Raw genomic sequence first — 23,668 nt, forward strand, 5'->3', positions numbered from 1 at the left:
TCGGAGGGGAGCCGCGGCCGGCGTAGAAGGCAACTCTTCCAGCGGGCGCGGCGGTCACCTGGGAGCCCCGCGGGGACCCGACGTGCCCGAGGGGAGCTCCCGGGCGCTGGGCTGCGGCTGCGGCGCGGGGCGGCGCTGCGCGGCCCGGATCCCACGAGACCTGGGACACCCGGGACGGAGGCGTGGCCGCGTCACCCTGCGCGGTTTCTGGTGGATCAAAGCGGGAAGCCGGTGCGTTTCTAAGCAGTCGCCACCCCAGCTTCTCTCAGCTCGAATTCAGCCTCCAAGTTGCAGGCACCGGAAAGACTACCTCGACGAGGACGGCATCTGCCCGTGACTTCAGTGGGGTTTGCTCAGGGGTTTGCTCAGGGGTTTGCTCAGGGGCTTACAAGGCACCGGGGACTGACCCAACCAGCCTGGGGAGGACTGACAGGCGCCTGAGAAAGCCGCAGGGCGGGGGCCGCCGTCGTGGTTCGGAGGCGAGGGGGCTGTGCTCGATTCGTAGATCCCGAGGCCCTGAGCTTATCTCATGGGCTGTCTGCTCATCCACCAGTTGTCCCACGCCTGATCCCCGGCACTCCTTGGGGCGACTTCTGTGCAAACTTCTGATTCTGTTTCGCAAGATTCCCTTCTTCCCAAGGTTGGGACGAGCTGCAGGTGCTAGCCTTGAACATTGCAGACCAGCTGTCTCCGAGGAGAGGTGCACCTAGAAGAGGACAATGGCAGGGCCGGGATCAGAGCTGCCTTCTGGCCCTGTGGCCCCCATGCTCCTGTCATGGCTAACAGGACTAGGGGCTGGAATGGTTTTCCTGAGCTTCATGCAGAAACTCCTGTACCCTTACTTCTGGGACGACTTCTGGTACCTGCTGAAGGTGGTACGCTGTGGATTTCAGATGGAGATGTACAGACTGAAAGGGGAGCTGGTCACTGTCCTGGATAAATTCCTGATGCATGCCAAGAAGCAGCCTCAGAAACCTTTCATCATCTATGAGGGAGACATCTACACCTATCAGGATGTGGACAAGAGGAGTAGTAGAGTGGCCCATGTCTTCCTGAACCATTCCACGCTGAAAAGGGGCGATACCGTGGCTCTGCTAATGAGCAATGAGCCTGATTTCATTCACGTGTGGTTCGGCCTGGCCAAGCTGGGCTGCGTGGTGGCCTTCCTCAACTCCAACATTCACTCCCTCTCCCTCCTGCATTGCATCCGCAGCTGTGAGCCCAGGGCCCTCGTGGTGGGTGCAGGTAGAGTATGGGGTGTGGTCGGCTTGTGCAGAATGACAACTCTGCCTCCTACCCCTGCCCCCTCAGTTTTTCGTTAGAATCAATTCACAACTAATATTCTGGGTGTGTGATGAAGTGTGCATGTTAAGGGTACAAAATAGTTTCATAATTCTATGGCTAGCGGTTTAATTCCCCCTCTCCCACTTCAATCACTTACTCTGTTGTAAATTACTAATTATTAGGACAGCTTTTTAAGACTTCTGAAATCTCTGCTGCTTATTATTTTAGCGAAGACGGGTGGAGGGGAGGGGTGCGCATTTTACCTTTCTTGATACCCTCAGTGAGTGCAAGAACGCAGAGATATAGAGCTTGGTAAGTTCTAAATTTTGTCAGATCTGACAAGATTATTTGACGAGGAGGAAAGGGATCCTGATTTCATTGTGGAATACCTACTGCCTCGAATAGTAACATCATCAGGGTTGACTGCCTTTGCAGAAGAAACATGTTTAATCGCAAGTGCATGAATGCCAGTCTTCATGTCTGCTCTTATTCTGCACTGCCTGCAAGCTAGGATTTGCCTGGCAAGGTTGGGCTCCCACCTCCCAGCCAGTGGCGGGCTCTTGGCAGACTCTCAGCCTCTTTCTCTCCCTTCTCCCACCCCAACCTGTGCATCATTTTCTTTATTTCAGTAAGTGCTAACCTTCTTCCCGCTCCCCTTTGATTTAGGCTTTGCATACATATACTGACAGTGAACTACAAAGAAAAGTCTTTGGGTGAGTGCCTAACTAATGAAGGACCTAGTAAGATGGGTTGCATAACAAAGTGGAAGTGAGGTATGAAAACTGATGCTTTGGTATAATCTAAGTGGTTTATGCTTATGCTTCTTGCATGGGGGTAGGAAGGTGGAGCATGAGGAGGATCATGGCAAGGACCTTAGTGAAAATATTTAAGTATTTTAAGTTAATAGATATATACTGACACCTCATATAGAAGTTTTAGATTCACAGAGAGGTATGGGGGGGGGGAATCTACATTTATACACCAGTGGTGTCTAAAGTACAGTACTTTCCGTGTAACCTTTATTATATAATAATTGCACGTCACACGAAAATGAATTAGGCAGTATATAGTAGAAAGGTTAGTTATTCAAGGCTTTCGCTTTTGCTTGTTCCAGTTGTCCTTCCAGCTCAGTTTGTGACCTGATGAAATAGCAAAAATGTTTACTCTTTTTATTTTATGATGATATTTTTTTCATAGAAAGGCATTTTATCTTAAATATAGCAGTGTGTACATGTCAATCCCAAACTCCCAATCTATCCCTTATTACTCTTAAGCACTGATTTTATCTTATGTTATAGGAGTGGAGAAGCCAGAAGGCCTCTATTGTGTATTTTTGTTCATTTTTTTTTCCATTCAACAGTAATACCTCCAAGATTGAAATTCAGCTCCTCTTCACCTTGGAAGGAAGTTAACGAGTATGATAAAGTCTCTCTGAACTGTAGAAATAAGTAGGATAAAGGAGTCACACAGAATTTTGATAACATGGTGAAGCAATATTTACCTTTAGTGCAGGGGCAGTGATAATATGAATGCAGCAGGGAAAACTATCACAGTGCATCTCTGGATATATTCTGACATTTTAGTTGCTTGTTCTAATTTAGATTGCAGTTTCTGGAGCAAATCTAAACCTTAAATTGTGCAAAAAATTAGTAAAGCCATAAAGTCCCTTTAGAAGGGCAAACTAGAAGGGCCACGATATCTCTGAAAAGATTTCTGTGGCCATGATGTTGAGGCCAAGCTGAGAAACATCCCATATCCTGTCTCCTGAGGGACTCCTCTTGAAGGGCATAGGGCTGGTTACCTCTCAAAACAGAGTTTTCAAACTTTGCTCTTGACCAAGTTCTTGCCTAATTAGAACCAATTAATTTTGCAGTTTTACTTGTGCCAGTTTTTGCTTTGCTTGCCAATAACTAATTGCATAGTTTCCTTGTTTTTGTTTTTACCACTACCAGTCAGGTTTTGTTGGAATTTTAAGCCAAAAACATTTAATTGCTTTGCTCAGTAAGTAGGTACCTGGAGAAATCAACCTTAAATCCTAGTAACAGTTCTTTTTAGCATACCTCCAAAATACATATATTGCTTATGTTTTTCAAAGGTAGGACAGTTCTATTTTTATTAATTACTAGTTTTGTTTTGTTTTGTAAAACAGCATGGCTTAGATCACGGTCACTTTTTTGTATTTGAAGCTCTTACCCTGAAAACCGTATTCTTGGCATCTTGAGTCTAATCCATGAACAATTTATACATATAGCTTTTAGAACTTTCCATTTCAGAGGTCTTAAATTCTCATTGGATGTTTCTAATGGAGATGTATTATGAAATCATTATATCCCCAGGGAGAGTGTATCAGGTGGAAAGACCAGTCAAGTGGTTTAGGTCAAGGTAAGCCAGACAGTCCCAGGTTTCACTTATGATCTGCCACTCCTTAGCTGTGTGATTGAAGATAAGATTATCAGCTGCCCTGAGTCTTGCTTTGCTCAGCTGTAAAATGGTGATAATACCATCTCCTTCACAGTGTAATTCTGAGGATTAAATGACAGCTTTTGTAAAGTGCCTAGCTTAGTGCCTAGTATGTACAAAGTAAATCCTTGGTGAATTAACACAATTGCTGTTATCATTATAGAGTCATCGGGGGCTTTTACTAAGGGATCTCATTTGGATTTTGCTGCTACATTCTAATTTGGTGTTAGCTGTAAGAAAAACTAGTGAGTCGAACTATCTGTTTGGGATAGGACCTTTAACATTTCACTTTGCTGTGTCTTAGCAAAATGTTATTTTTCATAAATTATATAAAAACAGTGTCAAACAGGTTTTATAGGCAGGCCAGATATTGTCCATGGTGGTCCATGGTGATAGGTGACATTTTAATCATGGCAGGTGTCTGATAGTTCTGTCTGTATCAACTAAGCCACCAGGGAAATAAATGTTATTCTTGCTCTAATTGTCATTAACAGAAATACGAATGTTGTCATTTACTCAAGACTGACTGTGTAAAAGGCACTCCCAGTGATTCTGAGAGGCAGGTACAGAGCTATATTTTGGAAACTGAAAGGGAAAGAAATTCATCTAGGGTGTCTAGGGTGACACAGCTTAATAGGTACAGAGAGGACTCAAAACCTGGTATCTGATGTAAGACTCTGCTGTATTATACACTATAGCCCAATGGTTTCTGGCTCTGTTAATCCCCTTTTGATATAACCATGAAAAAAATTGCATTCCAGTAATATAAAAATAGTAAAATTAAAGTTGCCAATATTAAGACATCAGGTTTTTCATGCACAGATAACTAGAAAAAATTTAAATGTTTATAAAACTATTATTCCTATTTCTCATTCTGAAGATTCAAAAATAGTTGCAAAAAAGCTTTATACCTGTATAGTTTCATTTAGAAGATGTGACAGGTGGCATCCCAACTTTCCCTGGAAAATTTCAGCACTTACTGAAAATTAAATAGTCTTGTATTAAACCTAGTTCTTTCCCCCCAATATTTCAACTCTGATATTGCAAATAGTGCCTGCTGCCAAGATTATCATCCACCTAGATATGCTCTTCTCTTTACTTGGAACAAAGAGAAAAATGTTGAGATGTTTGTGTATAGCTTTTAAAAGTTTTTGTAATTATATCCTTTGACATATTTAGCAATAATAAGAATAATGGTAATAATAAATAATAATCTCTTCCATTTTTAAAGTACTGTGTAAATAACAAGCTGTTTTTAGACACATTATCTTATGTCATCCTCACCACAGCCATAGCCTGGTTTTAAAGATGAGGGAAGCATGGTTGGGAGTGGGCAAGAAATCTTGTTAAGCTCCTACTTCTAGGAGAGGCAGTATGGGAACTGGAGCCTGGATTTTCTGATGCTAAATCTCAAAACCTGTTGGGTATACCTTTGTCTTTCTCCTCATTTCTGCTCCTGCCCATTCCCTCATCTCCATCTTTTCCTTTCCTCTTCCCTTCACTTTCCACCCCTCCCTCTGCCCTGCTCCTTTTCCTTCTCTCTCTGTCATCTTCCATCCATTCGTCCACTTTGTTTCAGCACTTTTCCCACCAATCCTCTTGCCTCAGTCACTGTATGCTGTGGCTATCCCAGTGACTCAATGGAATGGTAAAGGTCTGTTTGCCAATTCACGTATAGATATTTGTGTGCCTCTGAGGAATAGGCCAAGAACTTAGATGTAAGCTCTTAGAGAAGGAAGTTTGTTTTGTTTGCTGCTAAGTTCTCAGAACTTAGTGTAAAGGAGATGCTCAATAAATATTTATTGCCTGGATGAATGAATAGGTGATTGAATGACCTAATGAAAAACTGTAAGGTACATATGGGCATTCACTAACTGTTTACTTACTTGCCTATTTTTGCCCATGAATTGTCCCTCTGCTGTTCTTTTGGTAGCTGATTTTGGCAGTAGATATATCAATGGAATTTCTGGTTGTGTTATTTTATATCAATGTTGCTAAATGTTAGAATCATGACTCCCCAAAAGTCAAAGCATTTTAGACTTTGTAGTCTTTAGTGTTTAGACTAAACATCCACAGAATTTCAGATTTACTTGCATGTGTGTATTTTGCACTCTCTCCTTTCTCAATATATCACATATTAAATCATTATAATTATAAGTGGATAACTAAAAAATATATATTGATATTATCCAGAACCTTTTTACTTTATATTCAGTAGTGTTTTGTGTCTCCACATTCTTGGAAGAGTTTTGTGTTTCTATTCACAAGAAGTACAATCCTCTGTCAGCTCTCTAAACTTACAGTAATGCATGCAGCATTGCCCTGTTCATTTTTATGATCTGTTGCATTCGGACTGTGCAGGGCAAATATTCCAGTTAACAATCAAGCCATTGTAATTCTCCAAATGACTTTCAACCATAAAGGCATCTTCTGTTCAAAGACCAAAAGGAAGAGGTAGAGGAAAAATAAGACCCTTTAAATTCTGTAGAAAGTTCTATAGAAAGTAATACATATTCAGATAGATAAGACATGGCTCATGTGAACCTGTAGTATTTTATCCATGTACTATGATAGCCTCACATATCTATTTTAATTTTTATGTGTAGTAGAATGAATGGCTGTTTTGCAATTTTTTTTCCCATTTTAGACTCAGCTCTGTCAAGGATTACCTCCATTCCAAAAGAAAATAACTGATTTTGATTGGAAGTTTAAGTGGCTTCCTGGTTTACTAGTTGGAAAAGGTAGTGTTCTAAGCATGTGTTATTTTCTTCACTGATCATGAGGATACCGACCCTGGGATTCTTATGTACAGTATATGTTGAACATGTGTTTACTGTAAGGGAATGGTGCTTGAATACTGACAGGAGCAAAAACAATTTAAAGAAGGATTGTGCCTCCTCAGAGAAGTGGCATGGCTGAATGGGAGAAACACACATCTGAGTAATAATTATTTACTGGCAATAGGAGATGTGTTGGAAATAATGTCAAATGAAGTATTCTACTTTTTATTTTCTTGCACAACTTTGCCAATAATAAATACACTGTCTACTCCCCAAAAGATGTGGGGACAGCTGAAAGTGAAAACCCATAAACCCATTTACAAACTTGTGTGCTCGTATTCAGGGCAGTTAATAAAGGTGCTTCGGGGAAGAATATGTTAGCACAGTTGAAAGGCTTATGCTCCAGTGTACTTCCTAGGGTTATGATTATCAATAAACTAATATTTGTAAAAATAGCTGGCACATTATTGATGATGAAATTAGTTTCTGGCCTGATAAGAAGTATTGTTATCTACATCATGATATACGTTGCTTTAGGACATTGCTTGCTTAAGCATCAGTTTTCTTAGACACCATAGCCTACCCATGTGTTCTTTGAGAAGCCTGTTGAGCTGCTGTTAAGCAGTAGGATGGTAGTTATGAGCATGTGATGAGACCTACAACTTCACTTTGGTTTCTGTGTGAATATTGCTTTGCATTATGGAAAGCTCAAGTTAACCCTGTGCAGATGAATTTCATATTAGTTGTATTAACACATAAAAGTTTAAAGTTAAATGTTTGCCAGTGTTTTAAGAGCTACAAGCAATACCTTTGAGATACCTATTAGTTTGTTTTATATAGAATAAGATAATTTAAAAATAATTTTTGTAAGTCAGAGTAACACAAACATCATATGATATTACTTATATGTGGAATCTAAAAAAAATGATACAAATGGACTTATTTACAAAACAGAAACAGACTCACAGACATAGAAAACAAACTTATGGTTACCAAAGGGGAAAGGGGGGAGGGATATATTAGGAGTTTTAGATTAGCAGATACACACTACTATATATAAAATAGCTAAACAACAAGGTCCTACTGTATAGCACAGGAAACTACATTCAGTGTCTTATAATAACCTATAATGAAAAAGAATATATAGGTATGCATAACTGAATCGCTTCTCTGTACACCAGAAAACTAACACAACATTGTAAATCAACTATACCTCAATTTTTTAAAAAAAGAGTTTTTAATGCAGAATGAATAACATAATTCACACTAATGGCATATTAGAGGAATATATTACATTTTTACTCATTGATTTCATAGTCTTAGAAATGTGAATAAGAGGCATTATAATGATGTAGAAACAAGAAATTAATTTGTACAAACAGCACTAAAGGATTGTAAGCAGAGATCATAATTTACCTCTTTTTATGCTTGCAACCCCTCCTAACACAGTGCCTTGCAAATGCGAGGAACAGTGTGTATTTCCTGGAAAGATCTATTGCTTTGAAAAGAGAGATTCAGTCTTCTCCTGTAGTGCAGACTTTGTTAAATCTCTTAGAATTGTGTCTGTCTCATTTTCTTATGGTAATTTACTGATAAGACCTGCACCTACAGTGGATCCCATGGACAGAGCTCCATTCCATATCCAGCACCTATGGTGTGTGTGCCAGGCACAGTCAGTGAAAGGATGGAGTAGGGACAGGCATCATTTTGAGGTGCTTACAATTCTACGGGTTTCAATGGTAGGACACTTCACTAAGGAGTAAATCTTCATGAAACACAAACAAGTTTCCATGAAGTATTTAAACACATGCTATTTTTTGGTGGGACTTAATATTTAAAATTTACTTGCAAAATGACACTAAAACTTTCCATTTGATTAAGAAAGATTGACAGTGATAAGTAAATAATGATTCTTTATCCCCTACAAGACTTTTCAAATTTTTATTTCAATTTTCACTATCCTCATCCACACTTCCTACCACTTTTGAAGAAATAATTTGGTTAGATAAAATTCTGTTTGATAATTCTAAATGTCTCAGCTAAGTCAATTTAATTGTAATGTATGAAGTAGATTAAATTGTACCTCCTCTGATTCCTAGGAAATCCACTCACTTCCTTTTTCTTGTAAAAGTCATCACTCTGTAAGTACTCTGATTTTTTAGACTCTACAGTTCTAACAAAGATTTGGGGCCACAGTTAATCATATTGTAACTTTCTTTGTACTTATTTTGCCAATTTAGACACACATATTATTAAGAATACATAAAGTTTGTGCTGTGAATTTACAATTCCAGGTGAGAAATTTGAAATTAAGGTAATGAAATGGGTCAAGTCAGAGACTTATCCTTATACGTTCAGAATGCCCAGGAGAATCATTTAAACAAAATCTAGTGCTAAAAATTAAAAGAAGATACAAAGTGCAGATCATTTGCTTGTCCTGCTTTTTCATTTATTTATGACTTGTTCTTCCCCTGGCATTCCTTGTAATTTTTCACTTCTCCTTCTCACCAAAGCAATCTGTATACAGCAGCATGCTGTGTATGCTCAGTACAAATAGATTTTTCTCTGGAATCTTACAGGTTATTTTATTTGGATTTGTTAAAGAAATAAAAATTAACTCAAAAAATTTTAAACCCCAGTTTGCCTCCCCAACCAACCCTGATATTTCAACTCCTTATCATTTTTCTGTTTTCACAGTTTTCTTGCAGGTTTTATTGTGAATTTCCTAGTCCTATTTGATGTATTTCTCTTGTTGCTTCTTTGTGAACAATTTGGGTTATAGATTTTGAGGCGGTAAATCATGAGGTTTTTTTCAGATGTTTAGTAGAACTAAGTAGAACTAAGTCAGGGCTGACAGATGGCTTTTTGAAATAACGAGACAGTGATTTACATTTCCGGGAAGATGTTTAATGCAGCACCCTGAATTCAGCTTCAAAATAGAATATATCTGGTGATTATTTTTTATTTTTTGTTTAAAAATTATTTTAAAATGTAATTATTTAGATGGGCAGGTTTATATTTACATGGACCTTATCATTCTGACCAGGGTATATTTTACATTTAATAATATTTTTAATCATTGATTTCTTTAATGAGGTAATATATAGATTTTAGAGTTAGGTTAGACTAACAGTTCTGTCCACCAACTTGTGACCTTGGTTGAATTAGTTTCCTAGGGCTGGTGTAATAAAATAACACAAACTGGGTAGCTTAAAATGACAGAAATTCATCCCCTCACTGATTTGGGGGCTAAAAGTACAAAATCAAAGTATCTGCAGGGCCATGCTCCCTCTGAAGGGTCTAAGAAAGAATCTTTCCTTGCCTCTTCCTAGCTTCTGGTGGTTGCTGGTAATCTTTGGCATTCCTTACATTAACTCTAAAAGGCCACTGCTTAATATCCCCGTGGATGTTAATGTAGATTTTAAGATAAATAATATAGCACCCAGAAATCGCTTTTATCTTAGAAAAGTATGATGTATTATAATATGAAAATAAAACTGGAGCACTCATGTAGAACATGAAAGTGGATCTTCACTGTTAAAGATCCATGTCAAAGGAAAGGAGTGTTACATTTTAAAAGAATTTAAAGAATATAAATAACTGTTTGTCTCTCTACTCTGGAAAAAAAAATGATGCCTCGCTCGCTTCCACCTCATCCAAGGAATGCCAATGTTCTGCTTCTTTTGTACCCCATAGAGTGCTAGATACCTTCACGCTGAATATTTCCTTCTCCAGGACCTGCACCCACTTTCCATCTCCCTCCTTCTCTAACACTACCCTCCTCCTGGACAGATGACAGTTTCTCCTACATTAAAGATCAAATTAAGAAGGTCTAATTCAGTCTCCCAGAGTGACTCAGCACAGTCTCCCTTCCACAGTTGCTCATTTGTTAATGTGTACAGTAGATGCTTCCTGAGAGAAGTATCCCTTTTCCTTTCTCCAGTCTGAATTTCAACCCAGACCCTTGACCTTGTGAGGACCCCTAAGCTCTTCAGGCCTGAAGACACCCGTGTTTCTGGTTTTTCTAGTCCTCTGCCTTCTTTTTTGCTTGACGTTGGTTCTAGCCAGGCCTTGGATCCCACTGCTGCTGACACAGGCTCTGCTTTCACCAGCCTGCTCTCACCTGCCATTGTCATAGCCTCCTGTGCACCGTGGATCCTACTGCCTTTTCTGGAAGGCGTTCTTTTTCTCCTTTTGCTTTCAAAGACCTTTTACCTTTAATTATTCTAATCCAGGGAAAGAGTATCTCTGAATCTCCTCATTTAACTTTTCACTCTGAAAAGGTCTCTAAGCCATAATCTTGTGAATCTTGTGAATCCAGTCAGGCGTTTCTCCTGGATCATTACATTATAGTAGAACTAAACAGTGACAGACAGATGGCTTTTTGGAATAATGAGCTACTGAGTTGTATTTCAGGGAGAATGTTTAGTGCAGTGTCCTGAATTTAAATTTAAAGCAAAGTACGAAAATAGAGTTTTATTTAAAACTTGGGGAAAAAAAACACAATCTGGATAATGGAATCTCCGAAGTTCAGTTTGAATTGGGCTATTTACATTGATTAAATCAGGTAATAACTAGATTTTCCTTTCTGTTGGTCATGTTGAAACATACTCATAAAATGGCTGGGATGTTCCTTATCCAACATGAAAAGGAAGTAAGCGTTGTATTTACATATCATCCCTGTTCCAACATGCAAAAGAACACACAAGGTGAGTGCTTTGAGATTTATGTCTTATTTACTTATTCCTAACTCTTTGGCTTTCAGATTTGCTTGGAACTATAGAAGAGATCCTTCCAAGCCTCCCAGGAGATATCAGTGTTTGGGCAATGAAAGAGTCTGTTCCACAAGGCATAATTTCACTCAAAGAAAAACTGAGCACAGCATCTGACAGTCAGGTGCCACACAGCCACCATGTTGCCTCAAACCTCAAGACTCCTTATCTTTATATTTTCACTTCTGGAACAACAGGTAAGATCCATTTGTTCTTGAAACTTAAGAAGAATGCAGCGTATTTGCAAAGCAGCAGTTTCAGGCAAATCTCTGCCATGTGTAGTTGTAACTGAGCAAAGAACTCATGTGCCCTTGACACAGAAAGCCAAGCTCTGACAGTGGGAGTCTGCAGCCCAGTAAGGATTTATTGCAGGGCGCCCAGCCTCAGATCCACTCCAACTTGATCTTTGAGTTAAGGGTTTCTTAAAGGGGAAGAAGAAAGAAGCTAGGGTTAATCATCAGCTTGTGACATTTCTGTGATAGTTTCGGGGAGTCAGGCTGTCTCTGATTTACAACTCTCTGACCAGGTGGTCCATGGCTTGACGGTCTGTGAGCTCATCTCACCCCAGAGGAACAAACTGGGTTTACACATTAATGATATCTGTAATAGCTACTTTATTACATTAACAATGTTATCCGCAAGAGCAATTTTAGTCATCTGACTCTGGTTGATTATTGTTCAGTTAGCCCAGAACTGAGGTCAGAGGGAACAAAAAAGGGAACAAACCTTTGGATATAGAGAGATTAATCATAAAGTTGGTAAGAGAACTTGGTTTTAGGGGCACTCGGTTTCATAGTCACCAGACATCTCAGAAAGCATGCATCCAAGAAGACCTGGGGTTCTTAGATCTTGGAACTCCCAAACTTGGATGAAAAAGGTAATTGCTTTAACTTTAACTTGACAAGTCACCATGTTCACTTGGCCGTTGTCTCATGTGGAAAGATTTTCTTCAAGTTTGGTAGTACAAATGGCACAGGAATGTGTGAAGACTTGACCCAACCCGGTTGCTCAGAGTGTGGAATTTGGCCAGCTTCTTTGGCAGGATCTTTGCTAGCTTTCCTTAGATGCATAATGTATAAAATAAAAAGATTAGTTTAAATAGTTTCTAATTATCCTGCTGGGTTAAAAAATCCATTAGTCTACTTTAAAATAATTTTCTTTATTCTTGTATAAAATGTTAAATCCTAAGCACAATCCAAGTGTAGCTGCAATTTAACCACCTGTAGCCGGCTCTCCTCCTTTTGCGTAAGTTGACTGGAACATGTGAGAAGCAGGAAATCTTGAAGGCATTGCAGGTTTGAGGAAGGATACAAAATAGAATCAAGTAACTAAACTTTCCTTTTTTTAGATAAACAACAACACACACAAAGAATATGAAACTACCTGAGAATTCAAAAGAAATGTTAAACTTAATTGGTTCTTAAGAAAAATTGAATGATATCTTTGGTAGTCTAAGTAAGCTTTTGTAATTAATTTGAAGATGACTGGGAGTTTGAATTAGAGGCATATTAAAAATATTGGTACTAATTTCTTATGCACAGGTAGTATTGTAAGCAAAACTACTATTGCATTGGTAAAATTTTCTTATTTTTTTCTTTTTCTTTTTCCTATTTGGAGGCTAACAATGATCTCCTCTATACTGGAGAGTAGACTATGGTTTTCTTTTTGACTTTGTTTGCAACAGCTTTGATAAATGAACTAGGAAATGCTAATATGTATCAAGTCGCCAGCATAAATTCAGACTGACTTTGGACTTTGAAAGAGACAATAAAATTTTGGAAATTATATGCTTTGAAAACTTCCAACGGAAGTTACTTGACCAATTTGTCTTTATGGTGTTTCCTTGTAAAAATCGAAAGTGACTTTGGTCTTCAAAACAATCTTTACCACTCTCTGCTCCCTCCAGCCCCCCTCCCCACCCCAAAAGAGAACAGTGTGGAGCAGACTGTTAACATCTTTTGTCCTTGAAGATTAAAACCAGAGTGTTTGATACATTTGCACAACAGGCTGAAAGCAAAAGTGCTATTAATTTTTTCTATTTGATATTTATTTGTATTAAAGTTACACAGCACAGAGATGAAAAATTCTAATAGTTTTAAAAATTTTAGAGAAAAGTACCCTGCTTACCCCTCTATTTCTCCATCCCGAAACCAATTACATTCAGTATTTTTAGATCTTTCCTTCTGTAATCACCTCCATTTATCTAAATAGATTTATTAATAGTATTTTACTGGGCCTCCCTGGTAGCGCAAGTGGTTGAGAGTCCGCCTGCCGATGCAGGGGATACGGGTTCGTGCCCCGGTCTGGGAGGATCCCATATGCCGCGGAGCGGCTGGGCCCGTGAGCCATGGCCGCTGAGCCTGCGCATCCGGAGCCTGTGCTCCGCAACGGGGGAGGCCACAACAGTGAGAGGCCCGCATACCGCAAAAAAAAAAAAAAAAAAAAGTATTTTACTGGATACTTAATAGGTACCTACTAAAAAGTATGTACTGCTTTTCCACAATGGAAGATGAGGATTTTATCTTCTTTCTTTACCACTCTCTCCCTCCACTCATTTCTTTCTCTTTGCAGATACTTTCTCTCTCCAATATCACCCTAATATTGTTTCATCATAAATTTTTGTTTGATTGGTATCAGTATCATAACTTAGTAAATACTATTTCTTGCTGAGCTCTATAGTATAACAAAATTATATTTATTTCCTTTCATGTAAAACTCTCCCCAACCTTGGATTAATCATCTGTTTTTGTTTGTTTGCTTGCTTAGTTTTCTATACACCTATAAATGGTTTGTACCCATCCCTTTATCAAACAGTAACTCACCTTTAGATATTGAAAAGCTAGTCTGAATTTTGTCAAGCCCATGTTCTTGGCTGCATCTTTCCCAGAGCTTTCCTCCCTATGATTCCAGTCTTGACCTGTTGTTCTCTTACTGTCCTGGGTTCATTCCTCACCATCACCCTGAGAATTCCCTTCAACTCTTTTCTTTTTTTCTGATCCCCTGATTCTTAGATTCTAAATTCATTTCCTTAGTTTGCTTTTCATTTTATCACTGCACTGCTTTCATTAGCTGCTTGATAAAGAGTATTTAGCAGGTACGTTTTAAGTCCTTATATGCCTGAGAGTGTCTTTTTCTACCCTTACACTTGTTTGTATAGAATTCTAGATTAGAAAATGATATTGATGCAGGGGTTTGAAGGCATTGCTTTTTTATCTTCTGTCTTCCAGTACACATATTGAGAAGTCTTTTTCTTTCTGATTTCTAATCCTTTACTTGCAAACCAGTATTGTTTTTCTTTCTTTCTTTTTTGGGATTTTTAGAATCTTTTATTAGCCTTCAGTAGTCTATGATATCATGATTATTTGTACTGGAACTAGTCTTACTTATTAATTTTGCTGGTAAATTTGTAAGCCTTTTAAATCTAGAAACCCATGTATTGCAAGTCTAGGTACTTGAAAATTTTTTTTAAAGGTGTCTACATATTCTTCTTTTTCCTTCTTTATTTCTATTCTTTCTGCCCATTCCCTCCTTCTATTATATTTGTTTGCTTGTTTGATCTTTTATCTTTGGAACTCTAACTTTTTAAAGATTGGCCTCCTTGCACTGAGTTATTAATTTTCTAATCTTTTATATCCTATTTTCCTTCTCTTACCTTTTGATTTACTTTTTTTTAAATGCAAAATAATAAATTTTTATTTGTTCACAGTTAAACACAAGCAACTGCTTTGACATTTTAGAGCATTCTAGGAAGGACAGCAAACCCTTTTTTAAAAAAATTTATTTATTTATTTATTTATTTAACATCTTTATTGGAGTATAATTGCTTTACAATGATGTGTTAGTTTCTGCTTTATAACAAAGTGAATCAGCTATACATACACATATATCCCCATATCCCCTCCCTCTTGCGTCTCCCTCCCACCCTCCCTACCCCACCCCTCTATGTGGTCACAAAGCACCCAGCTGATCTCCCTGTGCTATATGCAGCTGCTTCCCACTAGCTATCTGTTTTACATTTGGTGGTGTATATATGTCCATGCCACTCTCTCACTTCGTCCCAGCTTACCCTTCCCCCTCCCTGTGTCCTCAAGTCCATTCTCTACATCTGCATCTTTATTCCTGTAGGACTGGGCTCTTTTAGACCTCTCATCCGGGCAAAGTGCCTGGCGTAAAATGGGTCTCCTGTCTTTTAAGGCAGTGTGCCAAGCAGCTGGAACAAGGTCACCACGAGTTCATAGAACCTTTAAACACACGGGGACTTGATGTCCCTGGATCCTTTCTGCTGGCACCGGTTAGATTGTTTCAGCAAACCCTTTTGATTCCAATTCCCATTCACTAAGATTGTACCATTTCCTCTTGCAGTTCACGTTTATGGCATCTGATGTGGATTGTTTGACATGCTTTTAAAATCAAGATGGGAAGGTGTAAACCTTTTGACAAGAGATGACTTTCTAAAATTTAGCTTTTAACAGTCAGCCAAAAAAAAAAAAAAAAAACCTGTTTTTCACTGATGGGACCCCTTGATTTACTTTTTGAGAGAGTTATCTTTTAGCCCTTGTGTTCTCTTAATATTTCTAATTTTGTAGCATGTTATTTTTGTATTATTGATACTTCATTGTCTCAAAGCTCTCAGAATGTTAATATTTTTTGAAAATTTCTCCTCTCTACCTTGTCTCTGTTTTCTCTGACATCCTTTTATCTTTTGTTTTATGTTGGTCTCTGTTCTTTACCCTAGAGGATTTCCTCAAATATCTGGTGACCTTTGGCTGTGCATATTTAAAATGCAGCCACCAAAACACACATACACAAAAACAAACCAAATCCTAACTAGAAGCTCTGTGTGATTGAGTGGGATTGTGGGCTGGTTAGTTTCATTGTTCACAACATTTTGTTGGGAGATTCTTGACTGTCAGTTTTTACTTCTGGGTGCTTTAGATTCCTCAGATAAGAATCTTGAAGGGAAAACTAGTCAAGTGTAAAAAGGGAGCTGGAGAAGAATGCAGACTTTCTCTTATTCTCCCTACTTGTTCAGCCTCTCTTCTTCCCGGTGTTTCCAGAGGCTCATCTTTTTCCAGAGAATACACATCAGATCTTATACCAGTGTGGAGGAAGCAATCTGGGGCTGTAATTTTATTTTATTTTTTGCATTTTAAAATATCAAAAGCATTTATTGACATTCTTCCAAATTTGGATTGTGAATGATCTTATACAGGGAAAGTTTTACAGATAGAATCTCCTGTTAGCTTAAAGTTCTGAGCAACATGGGGTCTTGTAGAGATCAGAGCACAGCAACATACAGAATTAGGCATATAGTAGATGTCATGCTTTATAAATGCAAAGCTATCAAAGAATGTAACAAAATCACATTTTTTACTGACTAGGGCCCTTGGACTCTTTAATCAATAGAAAGTGATTAAGTTCTACTCAATAGAAATTGATAAGACGTCAGATGAGGGATTAATGCTAGGCTTTATTGGGACTCATGCTGCAGCATGAGGAAGTGAAAACAAGTAACAGGTGCCCATACTCCCTGAGGAGGGACTGGTTCCTTAAATGGGGTGAGGGTAGGGGTGGATTGGTGGGTTGGGCTGGAGGGTGGCTTAGGTGTTCTGCCCACCCCCTTGGTGGTACTTTCTGCAGGGATCACGTGCAGTACCCTGCTTTTGCTCCAGGCACCTCAGAAATGGCAGTTGATTTGTGGCCTTTTTGTATTTTATTGTTCATAATTGCCTCAACTGTGCATGCATGCAGTTATTTTTAGTCCCTTATAGTTTCTTTGTATTCTGTTGCTCAAGGTGAAGCAACTCCAGTAAAGGATCCCAGGCGCCAGCTCCCAGCCTGTCTCACGTTGAGCCTTGTTAGAGACTTAATTGACATTTTTTATTAAAAGCATCTCTCTTGTTCTCTCTCTCTAATATAAGCTGATGTTTTGCAACTCAAAACCCAGAGCTGAATTAAGTGATGATAATTGTAATGAACATGAGAATTAATATTAGTATGTCACCTATTATCATAAAAATCACTTGATTCTCACATAAAAATCTTATAATGTTGATAACGATGAAGGTGTTGGTGCAAGTTACGAAGTGATGTAAAGAAATGAGACTTGGAAAAGTTAAATGATGGCAGTAGAGTTTGCTCATAGGCCCTTTCAGGCAGGTTATAAGGGAGCATTTTGGATTATATTGAATCTTTCCTAATCATTTTACTACTATGAAGTCCTGTTTGCCCAAGCTCACCAAAATACTATATCCATGGACCCAGGAACAGACTTAGAATGTCTCTGAGTAAGGAAAGGATTGAGGTCAGTTTTTATACCATTCACGTGTCTTTGGCCTGGGAGATTCTGTGAGACCTTGATGAACAAGGGATGATTCCCTTATCTATGACTGTGATGGAATTGCTTCTTAAACAGAACTCCCAATTAGCTCCCTCTTTATAGTTCCATATTGATACTCCACTCTGGGGGGTACCTGGTCATCAAGTTTCTGAGCCTCGCTGGGGTTCTGTGGGAGCAAACCAACTTTCTTCAAGGCTTCAGCTTCGGTTTCATCTTCTTGGGTCTGCTGTGTCAGTCACCAGTTGTCCATCTGCCTTTCTGTTTTTTCCTTCCTTCCTTCCTTCCTTCCTTCCTTCCTTCCTTCCTTCCCTCCCTCCCTCCCTCCCTGCGCCGGGTCTTAGTTGTGGCATGTGAATTCTTAGTTGCGGTATGCATGTGGGATCTAGTTCCCCGATGAACCTGGGCCCCCTGCGTTGGGAGTGCAGAGTCTTACCCACTGGACCACCAGGGAAGTCCCCATCTGCCTTTCTAAAATTGTGTTGCTGTCATCTCCAGTCCCATTCTTTTGGCCTATGTATGTGTTCAGTCTGCCAACTTCTAGTTCTGTTGTTGCTCACTGAAATTGGTTAGGTGCCTGAAGATCTCTAGGAAAGGCTACTTAAGCCTGGACAGGGCAGCCTTGCCTTCAACCACTCCGGTAAGTAGTGGGAGGGGGAAAAAGACAGAACTGCCTTCCACGCTGCGCCTGGGGCCAGTTGCTATCACCATCTACATCTCTATTTACTTTTGTCTCTCCTTCTCCTTAATCTTACGGATTCTTTCCTTTTTCCATAATTATCCCCGAATCCCCCAGATTTTTTCATCCCTGCCCCTAAATTGGTTTTCCTCTTGATACCATCTGTTCCTCCTTCTTCCTGCTAATCCCCAATTCACTGGACACAGCCTCACTCCCACCTTTACGCCTGGACCTTATCCCAGTGGTCTCCTCACATCTGCGGACATGTGGAGAGTTTCAATGCTAGGGATTCATAGAAGGTTGGAAGAACAAAGGACTTCAGAGACTATCTAAGGTAGCATTTCTCCAAGCATGTGGCACAGCATGTCCCTTCATGTCTACAAAGAAGGGAAATAAAAGTTGTAAAGGGGCTTTATGACCACATGAGCTTGAGAAACATCATTGAAAACATAGTAACATTTCTGTACTGTTGGGCTTGTCGAAAGCTTTAATATGTTAATGTGCTTTCTAACTCTTCCAAGAAGGGACTCTAAATTGCAGTTTTAACAAGCGTCATTTATTCTGTTGGTTCTTCTTTCCTTCTTTAAAACTTTAAACTCTATGAACCTTTGATCACTTTCATTTGTTGGATAAGCTCCTATCTGTTGTCTCCTTTATCAAAAAGTCTGAGTACCTTGAATGATTTAATAATAAATTAATGAGATCATTATTCACTTAAAGCTAACCAAATTAGGAACGAAAACATGACTAATTCGCTCACTAAAGTGCTTTACAGGAGTGACATAAGCACACAGGTGGAAAATAACTAGATAAAGCATCCTTCTGTTTTTCAACATACCTCCAACTGAAAAGTTATTTTTAAGGCTGGGTTGCCATGAGGTCAGGAACAATATGGAAAGTAGGAAATATGCTGACTGAAGAACAGTAGGTGGGAACTTCTCGGAAGCAGAAAATGCATAAATATTTGATTCTCTCAATGAAGAAGAGAAAGGCATTGCATTATCAAGAATCAAGGATGCTAGTCTCACTCAAAATCTTTATACATGGCTTTGAGAAGAAATTTTGGAGGGATTCCCTGTGCATGTGGATGACCATAAACTCTTTTAGGGTGTGAGATGCCAACCTATCAGGAAAAGCCACAGAAACTTCTTTTGAAAAAATGTAATAAATGAATTTTGGTTAGGATGGTAGGCAAGATCATGCCAATTTTGTGTATGAGATCTTCCAGTTAATGGAAATGGAGCACAAAGCCTGTCAGAAAATATCAAAGCAGGTGCAGCAGCAAGGCGGACTTGAGGCTCACCCTGGTGAGTGTCTGGAAGTCACTGTGGACTGGGGTTCATAGCTACATGTGCTGCTGTCACCAAAAACCCATGACAACTTGGGCTTTATTCGGTAAATATGTTGAACCAGAGAAAGAATGATATATTTTTGGCATCTTTATAACAGATATGGCTCTTTGAACCTTACAAGATCTCAAACTCTATGTAATTTTATAGTTTTAATCCTTCTGGGTAGATCTAAGATTCTAGAGATTAATTACAGTTGTAGCTGACATTTGTATGGCCCCTTTTACCAAGGATATAGACTATTTTGATGTATTTTTGTCTCAACTGCTGTTGTAGTTGATACCAGCATAGTATCTATTCTATTATTTCTTTCTTTCTTTCTTTCTTTTCTAGGTCTCCCAAAAGCAGCTGTAATTTGTCAGCTGCAGGCTCTGAAGGGTTCTGCTGGATTATGGGCTTTTGGTTGTACTTCCAATGACATCATTTATATAACCCTTCCTCTGTATCATAGTGCAGGATCTCTCCTGGGAATTGGTGGATGTATTGAGTTAGGTAAGCTTTTATTTTCTGTTTCATAAGTTCTCAAAATGCCTAATAATTGGAACTTGCCTTCATTAAAGTTCAAAACTCTATCAGTAGAATTCAGAGTGATCGTGTGCATGTTATACAATTATAAAAAATATTTATTAAAAGGACACAATTTCATCACATATTTCAGTGTATGCCTGAAGTGGAAAGAGCAGTAATTTGGCCTTGTGGTTGGATCTGGCTGTTGACAGGGCTTCCCTCTCCATGTGGTCACTCACCCTTGAGTGGTTGCTGCCCCTGTCCTTAAATGGTGGTAGGAGCCTTCCCAGAGGGTGAACTCAGAAGCTGTGTAGCTCTTAAGTCTTAGCCTCCTCGGAAGTAACATGGATCATTTCACCTGCCTTTTGTTGATCAAAGCAAGTCACAAGCCAGTTTAAATTCAGGATTTGAAGAGTGGGGAAAGAGATCCCACTTCTTGAAGGGAAGGGTGGCAAATTCACACTGCAAAGGTAAGGGCGTAGGAGAAATTGTTGCGGCTATCTTTGCAAACAGTGTACCCCAGATACCCAAGAAGTCAGTTGGTAGAGCTGGTGACTCAGTAGATTCCATTCATAACCATGCTGAGATTATGTGTCTGTTACTAGTTAGCCCAGAAATAATATACAGAGATAATTCACCATTATTTATGTTTGTCTAAAATACTATAAAGTAATCTTATAGAATAGTATATTTAAAATATGATCAATGTCCACAATAAATAAAGATGAGGGTCAAGACATTAGCATTTTCCTTGGAACATATTCATATGACTTACATTATTATTAAAATTAGGTTATTAAAATTAGCAGTCATCAATGAACCTTTTTGTTGGTGCTTTCATACTAACTCTACCTTACCAGCTCTCAATCTCAAACTATATTGAGACTGCTTAAAATTTTTTAAAATGAATACTATGTATATATTCAACGTTGAAAGTAAATGAATATTCTTGGTTTCTGTGAAGAAGGATGACCTTCTCTATATTCATGCTCTAATACTTGTAATTCTCCTACATATTTTGATTGCTTCTTTCATCCCATATATTGCAAAAAGTATATCTACAGTCAAAATATAAAATTACAACATGAATATTTTTAAAAGACTTATTGGACTGTAAGATTAATGTTTTCAAATGAGCTTGATATAAATGGCCACTGATGGATTATAAAAGCCTTGAAAGTGAGCAAAAGTGTTCTAGACAGAGCAAAATCATTTGTGTTTTATGTTAATTCTGCCCTTGAATTTTTTTCCCTTTTGCCTTTTTATACCTTTTCTTGTAGGTGCTACTTGTGTGTTAAAGAAGAAATTTTCAGCAAGCCAATTTTGGAATGACTGCAAAAAGTATAATGTGACTGTGTTTCAGTACATTGGAGAACTTTGTCGCTACCTTTGCAAACAACCTAAGGTAAGACTAATCGTTGTCAGAGAGAAAAAGTAATTTCAGAAAGAAAAAATAATTGAGAGAAAATAATTTTTGTTTGCTTACACTCCATTTTCTTCCAGAACATAGTTTAACTGACTTACAAAGATGTATGCAAAACCCCAAGATAAAATAAGTATAAAACAAGTCAGAGAAAATAGAAGGAGGATATCAGGAATGTACTAATGTGTTTTATATTGAGGCAGGAGAAGACAGACTCGCAATCCAGTCCACTTCATGTTTAGACGGATTAAAATTTCTGTAAACATAGCATGCATCTGATTATGAAATTATTTTCTGGTTATAGAAAGCAGTTATTCCAAGGGTTGAATTAGATCATTTTTAAAATGCTGGTCTTTAAATAACACACAAAAACTAATAACAATGATTATACTTATTTTTCTATTTATTTTCTTTTGAATAAGTGATTACATCAGAATATCTTTTTGTTTGGTTTTGCTGTAAACTTAAAAAGAAACTTTGCTTTGATTTGCACTTGTCTCCCCACCACCTCAAGCAATCATTTCCATGAACTTTTGATCAATTACCCCCTTCTGAAAATAGACCCGCAGAGACAGTTGCATTGGCCTAAAGCTTGTCTTTATTAGTTCGTTTGCTTTTTTGCCCTCAGAAGTTGTTGTCCTTTTCCTGGTCTCATTTGTATTTTGAGATGCTTATTTTTTCACTGTCTGATTGTCTAAGCATTCTTGAGACTACAAGGAAGGTTCTCAGCCTGTAATCAAATCAAAACCAGCCCCCTTGAAGGATGGTGACAGAGGTTGCCTTTCTTTACCCACAGCACAACTGAGACGAGACTGGAGGCATTTAAATAAGACTTTATTAAAGATATGGAATTACACAGGAGAGATAACACAGAGAAGAATCTGAAACTGGATAATCTTATTTACAAAATGCCTGTAAAGTTAAGCTTGGAGTTTGCCATGGAGAGACCTTCCATCTAACTCCTGACCTGCCTCCTTGTGGGAGAAGCCATCTTTCTTCTTTTTTTGGTCAGGAGTACTTCAAATAGCTGAAGATTCCCCACATCCATAGCTAAGACAAGGAGTCCCAGAAAAGTGTTTTAGCTTTTTGACCTTTATTTTCCTCCAGGAGATTTTGCCAATATCAGAGTTGTGGTCTTACCTGAGGATTCCCAGTAGAATAATTATAATGCCACAAGCTTCATATTTTCTCTTATAGTCTTCATTGTATTCTTTGATGATATGATATCTGGACTATGTAATTTAAGGAATTAATGCCCTCCAGTAAAATGAAACCCTCCTTCAGTATAGAACATAGTAAGCACTACCTAATGAACTTCTTCATGGCTTTTCTAGACCGTGCCCCCAGCCATTCTATTTCCTCTCATCCTTTATTAGCACCATTAACTTTTGCAAGATCATTTGCTCTGTAAGTATCTATTGAATGGTTGGATTCATGCACTAATTTTTTTCTAAAGTTTTACCACCTTAAACGATGCTGTACTTAGTATCTTCATGGAATATAGTCAGTGTAGGGCCTCAGAAGTGAAGGTAGTCAAAGGACATGGGTATTTTGGTGATTTTTTTATGGCATATTTCCAGACTGCTGTTCAGAGTGGTGGATGTGATTTAGAATCTTATCGACAATGTGGGAGTATGCCCACTGCACAGTCTCTTTTTGATACTGAGTGGTATTAAAAATAGTGGTCTTCCAGTGTCCTTCATGGAAAACTAGACACTAGTTGTTGTTGTTGTTGTTGTTGTTTTGCGGTACACGGGCCTCTCACTGTTGTGGCCTCTCCTGCTGCGGAGCACAGGCTCCGGACGCGCAGGCTCAGCGGCCATGGCTCACGGGCCCAGCCGCTCTGCAGCATGTGGCATCTTCCCGGACCGGGGCACGAACCCGTGTCCCCTGCATTGGCAGGCGGACTCTCAACCACTGCACCACCAGGGAAGCCCGACACTAGTTGTTTTTGTTGTTGTTGTTGTCAGTCAATAACACTTACATTTTACTTACGTGGGTAACACCTAAAACACGTTATGCTTTTTAAGCTTCCTCAGAAGTCCCTGTAGGATGGAGAACAGGGAGAAAAGCCAGT

General features: G+C 38.8%; 1 protein-coding gene across 1 annotated transcript in view; it reads left to right on the top strand.

Moving 5' to 3' along the window:
* The first annotated feature begins 514 nt into the window (after nt 1-514).
* Nucleotides 515-23,668, top strand: part of SLC27A6 (solute carrier family 27 member 6) — a 58,389-nt gene continuing 35,235 nt past the window's right edge. The window contains exons 1-4 of the mRNA XM_060091904.1: nt 515-1,245; nt 11,290-11,493; nt 19,995-20,153; nt 21,449-21,573. Of these exons, the coding sequence (XP_059947887.1) occupies nt 720-1,245; nt 11,290-11,493; nt 19,995-20,153; nt 21,449-21,573 (1,014 nt within the window). The 5' untranslated portion in view covers nt 515-719. The remainder of the gene's footprint in view (nt 1,246-11,289; nt 11,494-19,994; nt 20,154-21,448; nt 21,574-23,668) is intronic.

Source organism: Mesoplodon densirostris, chromosome 3 (assembly GCF_025265405.1).
Source record: "Mesoplodon densirostris isolate mMesDen1 chromosome 3, mMesDen1 primary haplotype, whole genome shotgun sequence".
Classification (NCBI taxonomy): Eukaryota; Metazoa; Chordata; class Mammalia; order Artiodactyla; family Ziphiidae; genus Mesoplodon; species Mesoplodon densirostris.